We start from the raw sequence: 16,262 nt of genomic DNA on the forward strand, positions 1-16,262 counted from the left end.
GACACACAAACTGCTTCACAAACCAGAAGTCCGGAATCAATATTTTGATGTGACTTGGCACCTTTTTTGGTCATACCAATTTTTTTTTGGTTTTTAGTTATTTTGACGTCCTTTATTTAATTTTTCACTGATTTAGGATTTGCTTCTTTTTAACATGTATATTGTATCACAATCACATATTTCTTTTTTGTCTTCCTAATTTCTTTTGAGTTCTGTTTTATTATTATGAATTCCTATAAATTACATGATATTTCAAATATAAATATATGTTTTTCTATGTCATAATATTTAAAATATTATGTAATGATGGATTATGATTCAATATTATTTAAAATTCCAGCTTGGGTGCCAACGAGATCATATATATATAGAGAATATTATTGTATATTGGCATTGATTTATTTGTAATTTTTTCTCTTTTTTATATAAAAATATAAATATTAAATTTTAACAATTTATAGTTTAACAAAGCGTTAAAATACATGTCAGATCTCCATGTCCATGTATACTTCCCGTCTCCATAATCCATATACACTCCCCTGTGGGATGGAAGGATTATATCTTTATTATATTCTCATAATAATTTGTGTAGAAGAGTTCCGGCCAGCATGATGGCATCCAATGTCCAGAATACCGGATATAAATTTGTGAAAGTAAGTCAATATATAAGGGCCCTTCAACCCCGATCAATCCAAGCCGCACCAAACTTATCGTTTACAGTTTGCTGTAATAATAATATCCTACCAATATATGTCCATGGGAGTGGAAAACGATTGACGTATCCTCTCCGGTTCTCTTCTGTTTCATCCTCCTTTTCTTCGATTTAAAGCAAATACCACAATTTCCATTAACTGCCCCGCACTTTATGCAAGACTTTTAAGAATTTTCAACTACTACATTTTGTTTTCATGCAAACTAATAAGATCATTATATATATTCCGCTGGAATTTTAATGTTACATCTTTCAAATTTCAAATTATCTACAAAATGATAATTATTTTAAGATAAATGGATCAGTCAATGATTTTTTTAATTTAATAATTATAGCACGGGACGTACGAGTCTTCTTTGATTGATCGAAAGAAAATTCTAATAAGTGAATTCAGTTATCTTTGCCTGACTTTTGTTACGAATACATATACAGTATTCCACATACCACGAAGAACTGATCAGAAAAATAAGTGGAAAGTTACGCTGAACTTTCCAAGTCCTATAAACAATTTAAGCTGACTATGTGAGCATGCCCCATGATAATAATGTTATAAAATTGCATGAAAATTCCTTGAAACCCGCTGAGGAACATGCATGTATTTGAATCCGAAAGAGGGAGTTTTTGTTTTTATTTATATATTAAATAATCATATCTTATTAATATAGATTTTGATTATACTCCCTCCGTCCTGGCTAGGAGTATACGTATGGAAGTGGCACGGAAGTTAAAAAAGTGTAATTTAGGGATAAAAATAAGAAATGTGGGTGAAGTGGCGGGACCGATTAATATTTAATGAGTGAAATGAGTGTAATGTGAGTAAAGTGGTGGGACCTATTAATATTTAAAGTAAGTAGCGGGTGTAGTTAGGTTTTTATATGATAAAAACTTACTGTTTTTTGTATGTATACAATTGATAGGACGTCAAAAAAAAGAAACTGTATACAATTCAATGGGACAGAGGGAGTAATGATATATATTATTTTTCTATTTATTTATTACATTTTAAAAATAACAAAAATAAATGAGTAACTTGTAATTCTTTTTCATGCTTGTTTATATAAGTGTCTAAAAGTGATACATAATTTTGGAGGGAAGGAATGTTTAATAAAAAATTACATAATAAGTTACAATTAAAATTTTATGTCCATATATCACATATTTCATACTTACAAAAACTCTTTTCAAAAGATATAAATATTATGATTATTTATATATAACAACAATAATAAATATAAAAATATAGTTAGAAACTACTCTCGTTGCGGGAGTTAAGTACGTACTCCCCCTCCAAAATAATAGTCGTTTTGCATTTTTACACGTATTTTGAAGTGTAAAAAATGTACTTTTACATATTATTTTTAAAATTTTTTTTTGAATAAAAACAAAGATGTTAAATTTTTATTCTTAAAATAAGAATTTCAAAAATAATCTATAGAACTATATTTTTTTTACATCTCAAGTCACGTACACAATATTAAAACGACTACTATTTTAGAATAGGGGGAGTAATATTTTATTAAACGAATTCAGACATTCAATTATATGTTAATCTTTTTTTGAAAAAATCCACGCGTTGTTACATATGCGTTGTTACAAATACATACATTTTGCATATTTGAAGAAGTGATTAGAAAACACAAAAGTCTGAAAAAACCGTGGTTGCTTTGAACTTCGGATTCCTATACGCTATAAAAAATTAAGCTGATCATGCGCCATAATAAACTAATAATCTTATAAAAAATGGTTTGAGAACTTTTTAATATGCGCAGAGGAACATGTTACATGCACGATCCGTCACGCCATTGCATACATTTGTAGATGGATTTGAATTCGGAGCGAGGGAGTTTTATATTATGTTTATTTAAATTCATGATTTTTCTAGAACTTTAATTTCATGATCTTATTTCTAAAAAAAGTATAATTAGCTGTTAGCGGATTATGTGGATATTTTGATCAGTTAAGTGAAGTAATTGTTTTGACCAGTAAATTGAATTACTTGTTTCGCTTGATAAACATATGTTATTTAACTTTTTATAACTTAACTAGATATATGTTAATATATTTTAATCTAATTTCTTTTGTAAATAATCTATTAGAATTATTTTAAATTTAAATTATTATTTAAATTCACTTATTATCAGACACTAATTAATTAAAATCCTAATTAATACAAATCTCTAATTTTCTCCCAGACCTCTCATTGCCAAACATGATTCATATATAGCAGCATAATAACAATAAACTTTCGAGCTTACTTCCCGGGAAATATGATGGTGCGTGTTAAATTGTTGTATTGTTTCGGTTTTTAGTTATTTAGTTCTTAAAATAACAACTACGAGTCATTGTTACCAAAATTTTATATTATAAAATCAATTCTTAGCTTACCCTCCCCTAAAAGGCCTTAATAATACATACGACACGTCGACACATATCAATTTTCTTGCGGGGACCATTGAATTTGTCTCACTTGCCACACATTTTTTATGTTTTAGCAATATGGACCACTACCGATACTCCAGAAATATATATTCTTTTCCGAAGATGGTTAAAAATCCATTAGAAACGTTTTTGAATTTGTAGGATACTGTTTAACAAGGATCTAAAGTACATTTCTAACTTTTAGTCCCCTTTGATTAATATACTTTTAAAGATTATGTTAGTGCTAAGCACCAATTTCAAATATCATTATTCACTGAATTAATGAAAAATGTTATATATGAAAAATAAATTATGCTATTTTTCTGAAAATATTAGAAATTCGAAAAGTCATCCCAAAAATTTTCAAATCTTTGCTATTTTTGATTATTTCTAGTCACTTTATTAATAATAATACCACCTTTTATATGCACACAAGTCGATCAATTAAAATTAATAATTTGTGTGTTGTACGTGGTATTATTCATTTTTTTCTAAATGATGTGACAGATGATAGATATTAATAGAATGTTTTATGTTTATACATGAGAATCATCATTATTAGTGTGGGTGACATTAATCAAAATATACCAACTAAAATTTGAGAGAATTTTTAAAATTTTATTTTGAAATATCTAATATTTTCTAAATTAATTATCAAGTTAAAAGGTGACTAATGAACTTTAAAAAATTACAATTCTAAGAAGTCTAAACTTCTTTGTTAAGCTCATATCAGAGCCGATTTCTCTCTGCCATGTTAAAAAACGAACAAAAGAAGTGGCTCACTTTAGAGCTAGAGTCACGTTTTTGTTTTTGTTAGATTGATATAATATGTATTTTTGTCTCTTCCAAATTTGTTGTTGGGACTTTATCATCTTATTATTAAAATTTCCTTTATTTTTAGAAAAAAAGTTGTCTCGATTTGGTTGTTATTTACACACTTTTATATATTGGAAATGAATAAAAAAAGATAATTTTGGAAGAGTTACAAATATACACTAAAATATGTTTAATTAAATTTGGACAAATTATTCCCTTTTAAATGGTCATTTAAAATTGGGATGGAAGGAGCATAACAGAACCTTCTGATTTAAAATTTGCTTGTTCAAACTTGATTAATGAAAACAAAGATATTAATCTATAATATCGACATAATAATAAAATCCTAAAATAATGAAGATCCCAAATTCTTTCAAAACCATCGAATCTTAATTGGATAAGACTCTCCTAAAGTATACATGATATATTTTTAAAAATCCTGAAAAAGATTTGACGTTTAAATTTTTATTCAGAAAAAAAATAATTAAAGATATGTTATAAAAGTATATTTTATAAGAATCTGCGTGAAAAGAGCGTACATAAAAAATCTGTCGAGAAGTAATTTCTAACTAATTTCATTCTTAATAATAGCGAATCTGTAAATTAATCAGTTAATTAAGTCGACCAATTTATTACTACAGAGATAGTTTCAATACGCAAGTTAATCAAGTACAATTCGGCCATAAAATACTCCACAAACAGGTGAAAGTTAATGATAAAAACCAATGGAAGCCGGCGCCGGGTTATTGAAATGTCGAAATGTTCGAATCAAATTATTTTCTAATCGCTAACTTCTGTTTTTTTTTCCATATTCTAATCGCTAACTTTAATGGATACACCTTTCTAAGTAGCAAAGCACGATTTTGGCACGTAAAACAAGACGTCTGCCTCGCTTACCTTTGATGATTTTTCGACATCTTTTAGTGTGCAACACTCATATTCATATATATCTCCACACCAACGCAGCCATTTCTCTCATCTCTTCGCTTGCGGCCGTGGCCACTCTGCTGCCTGGTAATTATTGCTAATTATTATCATCAAAATCTAATATGCATCTTCTTTGTATCTTCAATGATATTTACTCACTCAGATTTTTTGTTCTTTTTTTTCTGCTACAACTTGTTATTTATTACAAGCTTTCGAACATGTAATAAATACTATCTCTTTAATGTTGTTTGTTGTTGTAGGTAGCTGCAAAGTGGTGATTGCTGGCATATAACTCACAAGAACTCTCTGTTGCTATATATTCTACCAGGTTTTATGGTTTTGTGAGATTGTCTTGGAACATCATGGTATCTTCAGAATCTTCTTGGATCACAAGCTTTTCTTGTTCAAGTTCTGATGTAATAGTTTCGAATGATCAATCTGTGTCACCCGTTTTGCAATGGACAAGATTCTTGTTTTTATCCCCATGTCCTCAAAGAGCTCTCTTGTCTTCTGTTGATATCTTGTTGTTGCTTGTTTTTCTTGTGTTCGCTGTCCAGAAACTCTTTTCTAGAATTACTTCTAATAAGAATGTGAGTTCTGAGTTGAATAGGCCTCTTGTTGCAAACACTAGGCCTGTGGTGAAAGCCACTTCATGGTTTATGATATCTGTAGCTGTGACACTTGTTTTAGCAGTTTGTTTTGGAGTTCTGTGTGTTGTGGCCTTTTGGAGAGATACCCAGAATTCTTGGGATTTGATAGATGGGTATTTCTGGTTAATTCAAGCAATAACTCAGGTGGTGATTGCTGTTTTAGTTTTACATGAGAAGAGATTTCAGGCTGTTAGGCATCCTTTATCGCTTCGGGTTTATTGGGTGGTTAACTTTGTTGTTGTGGCTTTGTTTGCTACTTCCGGGATCATTCGTCTGGCCTTTGTGGAGGAGAGTGTTCCTGATTTGAGATTGGATGATGTGGTTTCAATTGTGATTCTACCATTATCAGTTTTTCTTGTTGTTGTGTCAATTAAAGGGTCAACGGGGATCATTGTGGAATCTGGATCAGTAGCGAGTGAAGAGCCTGAATTGTATGACTCCCTTTTGGACAAGTCCCATGTCAGCCGATTTGCTTCAGCTTCGTTCTTTTCAAAAGCGTTCTGGTTTTGGATGAATCCTTTGCTGAAAAGTGGTTACAAGTCGCCCTTACAGCTGGATGACATCCCAGCACTTTCACCAGCACACAGAGCTGAAAGAATGTCCAGGATATTCGAAATGAATTGGCCTAAGCCTTCTGAGAATTCAAAGCATCCAGTACGCACCACGTTGCTTCGTTGTTTCTGGAAGGACCTTCTTTTTACTGCTGTGCTCGCCGTGGTGAGGCTGTGTGTCATGTATGTTGGTCCTAGTCTCATTCAAAAATTTGTGGACTACACATCTGGAAAAAGAAGCTCTCCTTATGAAGGATACTACCTTGTGTTAACTTTACTCATTGCCAAATTTGTGGAAGTTATAACTGGTCACCACTTCAACTTCTATTCAAAGAATGTTGGAATGCTCATTAGATCTACACTTTTGACTTCTTTATACAAGAAAGGTCTAAGACTATCGTGCTCGGCTAGACAAGCTCATGGGGTGGGACCAATTGTGAATTATATGGCTGTCGATGCTCAACAGCTTTCTGATATGATGCTGCAGCTGCATGCTATATGGCTGATGCCACTGCAAGTATCTGTGGCGTTAGGTATACTCTATTTCCACCTTGGTTCAGCAGTGATTGTAACTCTAGTTGGACTCGTTGCAGTTATGGTGTTCGTGGTGTTTGGCACCAAGAGAAACAATAGGTTTCAATTTAATATAATGAAGGAGCGTGATTCAAGAATGAAGTCCACAAATGAGATGCTTAATTACATGCGTGTAATTAAGTTTCAAGCTTGGGAAGAACATTTCAACAAGAGAATTCAGTCATTTCGTGAGTCAGAATATGGATGGCTAGCGAAGTTCATGTTCTCAATCTCCGGCAATATAATTGTGCTTTGGAGCACTCCACTGTTTATAGCAACTCTGACATTTGGCGCTGCACTTTTGATGGGCGTTAAGCTTGATGCAGGTGTAGTGTTTACAGCAACAGCACTCCTTAAAATCTTACAGGAGCCAATTAGGACATTCCCACAGTCCATGATCTCTCTTTCACAAGCTATGATATCTTTGGGGAGGCTGGATAAGTATATGCTTAGTAAGGAATTGGAGGAGGACTCAGTGGAGAGGCAAGAAGATTGTGGAGGTCAGACTGCAGTGGAGGTGAAAGACGGGGTGTTCAGGTGGGACGATGAAGCTGGCGAAGCAGTGGTGAAAGACTTGAATTTTGAGATTAAAAAGGGACAGCTTGCAGCAATTGTCGGGACTGTCGGATCAGGAAAGTCTTCTCTTCTGGCAGCAGTTCTCGGCGAAATGTATAAAGTGTCTGGGAAGGTATTAATTTTGTGAACATTGTTCCTTTGTTACTTATAGGAACCTTAAAAATTATGAATTATCTTAATCTGGTTACCATATTACGGAAGTAACATATTTGTTATCAAGTTTCCTTTCAGTTTCCAACATATTCTGAGATTAACTTATAAATATTATTTTATTTTATTGCGTATTGCCAGAAATATTTCTGATAGCCAGCTGTTGCTTGAGTAGACAAAGTTTAGTAGATGTTCTCAACTGTAGTAGAATTAATTCTTTGGCCTATTGCTTAGTTCTTCCTCCTTGTCTGTCTTGTAACAGGTTAGAGTTTGTGGCAGCACAGCTTATGTAGCACAGACATCGTGGATTCAAAATGAGACTATTGAAGGGAACATTTTGTTTGGTTTGCCTATGAACAGAGAGAAATACAAGCAAGTTATCAAAGTATGTTGCTTAGGAAAAGACCTGGAAATGATGGAATATGGAGATCAGACAGAAATAGGAGAGCGTGGGATTAACCTCAGTGGCGGTCAGAAGCAGCGCATCCAGCTAGCAAGAGCTGTATACCAGAATTCTGATATCTATCTTCTTGATGATGTATTTAGTGCTGTTGATGCGCACACTGGCTCTGAAATTTTCAAGGTAAAAATTGGTCAGGACATCATTGTTACTGTACTGATGTTTCAGTTTTACTTTATTTCCTAATCATGTCATTGTAAATAGTCTTTTTTCCACCAGCAATCAAACTTCAAACACTTATTCAGTCACGAGACATTATTTTTTTATAATGATAGATTTGGGTAAACTACATCATTTATAGCAGACACGCCGTCCTCTTGATGGATCACCCTTTGGATCATATTTTAGTACCAACCTCATATGAGAGACTCGTAAACTATTTCCAAATGGTGCCACTAATATTTTGTCTTATTTTTATGAACAGGACTGTGTCAGGGGAGCCCTAAAAGACAAGACTGTTTTACTTGTTACACACCAAGTAGACTTTTTGCATAATGTTGATCTTATTTTAGTAAGTATTATCTTGTATTTCATAAATCCCTCTAAAATTCTTGACATCTGTGAGAAGACGTATCATCATTATTTTCCTCAACTAAAATGTTATAATATAAACCAGGTTATGAGAGAAGGAAAGGTTGTGCAGTCAGGGAAGTATGATGATTTACTTAAGTCTGGCTTAGATTTTTCAGCTCTGGTATCGGCCCATGAATCCTCTATGGAACTTATCGATGCTGAGACATCAAAACCAAGCATTAGTTCTCCAAAACTGACAAAATCTCCTCGAGGTTCATTTGAACACAGGGAAGCAAATGGGGGAGACAAATCCTTAGAACGATCTGAATCTAATAAGGGAACTTCAAAGCTCATTAAAGAAGAAGAAAGAGAAACCGGAAAAGTAAGCTTAAATGTTTACAAACTATATTGCACTGAGGCTTTTGGTTGGTGGGGTGTTGTGTCCGTTTTGTTATCATCTCTCTTGTGGCAAGCAACTCAAATGTCAAGTGATTACTGGTTGGCGTATGAAACTTCAGAAGATCGGGCCAGTTCATTTCGTCCTTCGTTGTTCATTGAAGTCTATGGCATTATTGCCGTGGTTTCATTGCTGGTTGTAATAGTGCGAATGTTTTTTGTTACCACATTAGGGCTCAAGACTGCACAAATCTTCTTCAAGCAAATTCTTAACAGCCTCTTGCATGCTCCTATGTCATTCTTTGATACAACACCTTCAGGAAGAATTTTAAGTCGGGTAAGATTTTTAACAAAATTAGAGATGCTTATTTTTCAACCCACGTGGTTCTTTTGTTTCCATGGTGTTAGTGTAAGCTCTATTGTGATGTTGAGTGCAAATAATTTATCAAAAAACTTTTACTTGTAGGCATCAAATGATCAGACGAACATCGATGTATTCATTCCTTTCATGATGGGAATCACCCTCTCCATGTACATTAGCCTGCTTGGAATTATCATCATCACTTGTCAGTATGCTTGGCCAACTGTATTCTTCCTTTTTCCTCTCGGTTGGCTTAATTTCTGGTATCGGGTATGAACAACACTATGAAGTAGACCATTTCTCTGGGACATCTACAGTTTTAGTTACCGGTGAAATTACAACTGTACTTCATAATACTTCTTTTGGTCTTTGGATTGCAGGGATACTTTCTCGCAACATCCCGTGAATTAACACGTCTTGATTCCATTACAAAAGCACCGGTCATTCATCATTTCTCTGAAAGTATCTCAGGAGTGATGACCATCCGTGGTTTTAGGAAGCAGCAGATATTTTTCTCAGAAAATGTGAACAGAGTAAATGCAAATTTAACAATGGATTTTCACAATAATGGATCCAATGAATGGCTTGGTTTCCGTTTGGAACTATTAGGAAGCCTCATTCTGTGTATCTCCACAATGTTCATGATTTTGTTGCCCAGCACCATTATAAAGCCAGGTACATTACATCAATGCATGTGTCCTGGCGTATCTTCTTGTAGATATCACCATTAAATTGCTACTTATCTTACGAATCGACATACCTGAAAAATAAGTATTATTTTCTCATAATTTTTATAAAAAAAGCTTGCAAGTTTAAGCCGGGAATCACATGGAGTAAATAGTATTCCATATACATTCCTTTCAGCTCTTCACTTATTTCTTCATATAAACTAATTTATTGTATTCTTCAGAAAATGTGGGCTTGTCTCTTTCGTATGGACTATCTCTAAACGGTATATTGTTCTGGGCCATATATATGAGTTGCTTTGTTGAAAACAAAATGGTTTCTGTTGAGAGGGTTAGACAGTTCACAAATATACCAGCAGAAGCAGAATGGAAAAAAAAGGATTACCTTCCTTCTCCAAATTGGCCCTTCCATGGTGATGTAGAGCTCAAAGATGTTCAGGTACTTGAATTTTATTTATTCTGACTGTAACTTAAAAAAAAAGAAGGGTAGACTGTTAGGCAAAAGAATAAAATTTGTGTAGCATATTCTTCGCTTTGGCATAGGTACGTATTTCCTTTCCCATTATTATTTTGTCTGAAATATATTCTAACATGAGTGCTTGAACACATGGTAAACAGGTAAGATATCGTCCAAACACCCCTCTAGTTCTGAAAGGCATTACCCTTAACATTGAAGGGGGTGAGAAGATTGGCGTTGTTGGTCGAACAGGAGGCGGTAAATCAACATTGATTCAAGTTTTCTTTAGGCTGGTGGAGCCCTCTGGAGGAAAAATTATCATAGATGGGATTGACATTTCCAGACTAGGACTTCATGATCTTAGGTCTCGTTTTGGAATTATTCCTCAAGAGCCCGTCCTTTTTGAAGGGACAGTGAGAAGCAACATTGATCCTATTGGACAGCATTCAGACGAAGATATATGGAAGGTAATTGTGGCCTACTTTCTTATTAAATGCAAAAGTTGAAGTAATAAAAACCTCCCAGTGTGCATTTTATGATTTATTAGTAGCTGATCCAAAATTTTACTCTTATAGAGTCTTGAACGATGCCAACTTAAAGACGTGGTCACTGCGAAACCAGGGAAACTTGATTCATTAGGTACTCACCTCTTTAATTTAATTAAGAATTTGCAGCCTGCGAGATTTTTTTTCCTTTATATTTTATTTTTGTTTATATTACTACTAAGTGAATCGACGGTCATTGATCATGTCCCCTTGTAAATAAACTCTGTAGTTGTTGATAATGGCGATAATTGGAGTGTTGGACAAAGGCAGCTTCTTTGCTTGGGTCGTGTGATGCTAAAACATAGCCGTCTACTGTTTATGGATGAGGCGACTGCCTCTGTTGATTCACAGACTGATGCTGTAATTCAAAGAATCATCCGGGAAGATTTTAACGCATGCACAATCATTAGCATTGCTCACAGAATACCAACAGTCATGGATTGTGATAGGGTTATGGTTATGGATGCAGGTGTGTGTTTTATTCTTCTTCCCTTGAATCCCTTCACTCCTTACCTTTATCAATGAAAGTTCATGTCGTCCAAAGAGCTAACATACAATTAATACCAAAAGTTTTTCTAAATAGTGCTGACAATGAAATTTCGCTGATCGTTTTAACATCTCCGTTCTCTAGCTAACTTCCTGTTGTTTCGTCTTTAATAGGACTGGTTAAAGAATTTGACAAACCATCTCGCTTGCTTGAGAGGCGTTCACTTTTCGCAGCACTGGTTCAGGAGTATGCAAACCGTTCAGTCGGAATATAAACTTATACTCCACTAGCAATGCAAATTTTGCCAAGCTTGTCGGAGCTTACTTTTGCTTCTGTCAATATGCAGAAGCGATAATTAAGTAGCGGTTAACCTGTGGAATGCAACCACTTCTTTATGAAACTGCATATTAATTTATCAGCTCTGTATCATAGAAAATAATTTTTGTAATTAGACAAAATTATTTACTAGCAGTAATGAATTTAGGCCAGTTTCTTGAATAACATTTCTCAGGATTCTATCAGTTCTGTTTATGTATGTACTGTAATGTGCTGGTATGTGTGGAGCTATAAGATAATGGAGCTTAATCATAACTAAAATCCACAAAGGGTTCATAAAGTGCACGCAACTATTCCCAGAACAAAGTTTATGTGTTTTTTCATCAACTTGCTGAATTTAGAGGGGTGACTGCAATGTTTAATTTGTAGAAAATATGTGAAAGTAAATTGATTTGAAAATTTGTTCATGTGTAAAAATAACAAATTGTCTACTTTGTGCCCTGCTTTTCCGTTCACTTCATCCCTCCAGGAATGGTTATTTCATTTCATCAATTTCTCTTGCAAGATGTTCTTATGAAAAGAATCAATATTTGTCTGAAAACATGTATATAAAAATAGTTATTTAATTCTAAATCGGTCTTATTTCATTTTTCAGTTCCTATGATATATTTTTATGATAAAAGATCAATATCTATTGGAAAATATGTACTATAAAAAAAGTAAATTATTTTATTTGTCTAATTTTAACCCTACTTTCTTGTCTCTTTCATTCCATATTATATTTCATTTCGCATAGAATATAATTAATTTTTCACTCTTCATATCAAAAAACTCAAATACTAGTACGTAAATTTAATATGCCTTTTTAATATTAATATATAAATATTTGTAGAAAAGAGAATTTAATATGATCAAATTCACTTTTTTCTGAAAGTTTTATCAAATTTACTTAATAATTGATATAGTCTCAAGAAAATTAATAACACTATCTCAGAACTAGTTTTCTCTACATTATTTATACATAAAACCTTCAAAATTTTCAACTATATTTATTCAACATAAAACAACATTTAATTATTACTTATATAATTAATCAGTCCTTTTTATTTATACTTGACTTTTGACTCGTCACTTTCTTCGTTCTTTTTTCTAAATTTTGATACTCTTAACAGTCTAACTAGATGATAAAAGCCATTACTTTTAAATTTATTTTATAAATAAAAAATAATCATAATTTTAGTTTAAACAAAAATTTGAAAATAAAAATTTTAGCCCAATAAAATAAAGGAGTCCAATTTCTGAATATATAAGCCGCTTATTGGGCCTCAACCCTCACTCGTTACACCCAAACACGCCCTACCCATCTCCCCACCCTAAAACCCTAATTAAACCCCTCTGCAACTCTTCTCCAAGCTCAATTCATGGCAGGCTCGAGAAGAAAGCTCAAGCGATCACGAGCCAAAGTCAAGGTTGGGCTTCCCAAGAAGCACCCCAATGTCTTCAAGCCTGCTTTCAACATGCCACCTAAGCTTGTCAAGCTCCTAGACTTGTCTGATACTCAATGGGATGACCAGGCCAGTGTTATCAAGAATTATAAGACCTTTGGTGTTGTTTCTAACCCTAATTTGCTTGGTGTGAGGTCTAGGCATGAGAAGATTATGGAGAGTGATGCTCTGCAAGCTCCTCCGCCCCAGATTGATGGCCCGGTTTCGGAGTTTGAGACGATTGATTCGGGGAGTGATGTCGAAGAGGACGGTTAGTTCTTCGATCCATTTTACTCGTTATTGTGGATTTTTGATGTATAATGCGATTGTTGTTGTGTATATAGTGTTTATTCAGGTAATGATGAAATGTGTCTGTTTGGTTATTGATGAATTGCTTGCCTCTGTATATGAAAAGATGGTTATCTGGATTGATAAAATTAATGGTCTCGTAATCAATGTTGTTGCTGTTTTTCCTTGGAGTCATTGTAAATAATGTCGGACAAAGACTTGTGCTTCTTTACTGGGGATGATCAATGGCTGTTGTAAATGCAATTCAATGTAGAAGTTGTTTTTTTACGATTCATAGAAGCAAAGCGCCTTTCATGTCTCAAAAAACCACTCTTCAAAGAAAGGAAACAGTTTTGAGTTTTGACCAATACAGCTTTAAATAATTTTTATCCTAGGAGGTTGATCACTTGATTCGAGTGGCTCTAGCAAAGTTAATTTAGCACTTGAGAATTTTCAAATGCGCATATTTGGCTGTTTATTCCCCCAAAAGACAGCTCTTTTGTTTTTCCCCAATCAGGTCCTAATAGGCATTGTTTCTCAATCTGGCCACACTTTAAATTCTCTCTCATTTCCTAGTTGTTTGCAAATTCTCTTACCAATATTGGAGATCTAACTACAGGCTACAGCCCTGCGCTCCTGTGGTTTCTCTTTGTTACTGACTGCTTGACAGCCTTGACTAGCCTAGTAGCCTTGAAATAAAAGCTATCATAAAAGTAATAATTGGCTGCTTCTTGTGTTGGCTACTTTTGTTGCAGCATATGCACTTTTGATTGTCCCATTTCTTATTTCACTTGTCATATAATTATTTTCCTTTTCCTTTCACATACACAGTCACAAGTTCCGTCTGTTACATGCACAAGAGCGTAATTAAATAAACATGAGTTTATGTTATTGCTTACCCTTTGATTAGTTTAATAATTACTTTAGAAGGTGATGAGATGATAAATTATTAAGAGTAATTTTTTGCTCAAGGAGATTAATAATTAGCTTTTATCAGTTTATGATAAGAGTGAATTACTTTTTGTTTTGAATGTGTATGTTCTATATGAATAATGGTAATATTAACTATCACAGAGTTCGAGAATTTCAAGATCATATACTGTAGAAGAATAAGCATATCGAAAGTAGCTACTTCACTGATACCTAACGGTTTGCTCACATATTCGAGGTGGTATGCTAATGCTTTGTTATCTGAACTAGAGTACAGGTGTCTGATATGGGCGCGGATCCAAGTGTCAGATAGTTTTAAAAAATTAGGATTCATTGATATGGTCCTATGGATCTGAAACTAAACACGGGTCCAAAGATTTGGCTTATAATCTTAAACGTGAATTATACATAAGTATATCTATTCAACAGTTTATAAATAGTGTTCTGTCAAAAAAAAAAAACAGTTTATAAATAGTGTCATTCTACCGATGAAACATACACATAATCATATATGTCAAATTTATTTCATAAATTAAAAGGTTAACCTGGAATAGCTTTCTATGAATATCTATCAAAAAAAAAAGTCTATGTGAGGCCTTGTAAAATAATTTGAACTTTGCTTCAAGATGAAGTGTCTAGTTTATTTATATATGAAGGATGCATCCCAGATTTAGCACCCATATCATTCGGTCAACGCGGGTATGAGGGCAAAGTTAAAGAGTCTGGGTAATGGATGTGTTGTGTATACTATTATGTAAAATATTGTAAAAAAATGATTGGGTATAATAGCTTTATCAATAAATTTTCATGTTCACTTTGATCTTGTGAATTGTCAGTTTATTTAAGCTATCATTGAAATTTGATATTGTTGTTTGAGCAATAAGATGTTACTATGTCAAGTATGAAATGAGTTGCTGGTTTTTCTAGAATTAGTGCACCAACTTTTAGGTTGGTCAGTGTGGTGGTATATTATTAAATCGTTGGAAGTTCTTCCCTGTAGTCATTCTTTTTGTAAATATTGATCCACGTTGCTCCCCAGCTGAAAGCATAATCAATCTATATTGTGAATTATGACATCCTAGGGCAAGAAGAGTGGGATGGATTGAGAAGGTTTCAAATGATTGACTACACAGTTTGCCTGAAAATATATATTTCATGACCCAAATATAACACTCAGCTGGATAGGAGGTTTTTCTTATGTGACTAACCTTTTCCCTGTCCTAGTCCTTGATGTTATTCTCAAACACACCTCACTAATCAGTAACAAAAACTGAAGACATGACCAAATTATATTCTGAAACCTGAATTGCATAAATAGTAGTGTATAGTTTTATTTAACCTTGTACGATTGGTATAACGACATGACCAAAGCATATTTTGAATTGCATGGTAGCACTTGTGTCTGTCGTCCCATCCCACCTGGATAATCAGAGTAGTACTGGTTTCACACGTGCTACTAATAGTAGCTTCTCAACTGTGCATGCATGGAGCTTGTCTTTTCTCGTATATTTAGTAGCTTTGTTTGTTTTTATAATCCTACAATTTACTACAATTTCTCAGATTTGAAGTCAGCCCTTGGAAAGAAGCGGAGGGACGGTAAAACTCTGCCACTGCTACCATTGACAAAGATGCAACGTGTTCACATTGCTCCACTCGTGGAGAAATATGGAGATGACTACCAGGTAAGAAGAGTGTATAAATTTATAAATCTTTGCAATTCTTTTATTTGTTGCTTCCCTTTGGTAACAAACATATTGGTTTCCAGAGTATGTTCAGAGATACAAAATTAAACAAGATGCAGCATTCAGTAGCAACTCTGGAGAAATTATGCGCAAGATATGTGATGTGGAAAAACCAGAATCCCTTACTCGTAGGAGGAAAATAACTTGTTCGCAACATTCATCAATGTACGAGATTTTAATCTCAGATGTAAACTTCAACATTTTGGTTATAATTTCCGAGACAGACTTAATTCAAATGCCAATCATATGTCTGATTTTGATGTA

At 33.7% G+C, this 16,262-nt stretch overlaps 2 protein-coding genes across 2 annotated transcripts; both read left to right on the forward strand.

Annotated features, from left to right (window-relative positions):
• The first annotated feature begins 4,822 nt into the window (after positions 1-4,822).
• On the forward strand, positions 4,823-11,799 carry LOC108202380 (ABC transporter C family member 14). Its single transcript, XM_017370761.2, has 12 exons — positions 4,823-4,960; positions 5,134-7,335; positions 7,636-7,956; positions 8,258-8,344; positions 8,450-9,079; positions 9,209-9,373; positions 9,484-9,778; positions 10,014-10,228; positions 10,408-10,713; positions 10,822-10,885; positions 11,021-11,260; positions 11,452-11,799. Exons 2-12 carry the CDS (start codon positions 5,236-5,238, stop codon positions 11,550-11,552), a joined length of 4,524 nt encoding a protein of 1,507 aa, XP_017226250.1. The 5' UTR covers positions 4,823-4,960; positions 5,134-5,235; the 3' UTR covers positions 11,553-11,799.
• A 1,083-nt stretch (positions 11,800-12,882) lies between these two features.
• On the forward strand, positions 12,883-16,262 carry LOC108208426 (uncharacterized). The gene is made up of 3 exons (XM_017378961.2): positions 12,883-13,309; positions 15,817-15,938; positions 16,022-16,262. The coding sequence occupies exons 1-3, from the start codon at positions 12,976-12,978 to the stop codon at positions 16,139-16,141; spliced, it is 576 nt and encodes a 191-aa protein (XP_017234450.1). The 5' UTR covers positions 12,883-12,975; the 3' UTR covers positions 16,142-16,262.

The sequence above is a fragment of the Daucus carota genome, chromosome 1 (genome assembly GCF_001625215.2).
Source record: "Daucus carota subsp. sativus chromosome 1, DH1 v3.0, whole genome shotgun sequence".
In the NCBI taxonomy this organism is placed as follows: Eukaryota; Viridiplantae; Streptophyta; class Magnoliopsida; order Apiales; family Apiaceae; genus Daucus; species Daucus carota.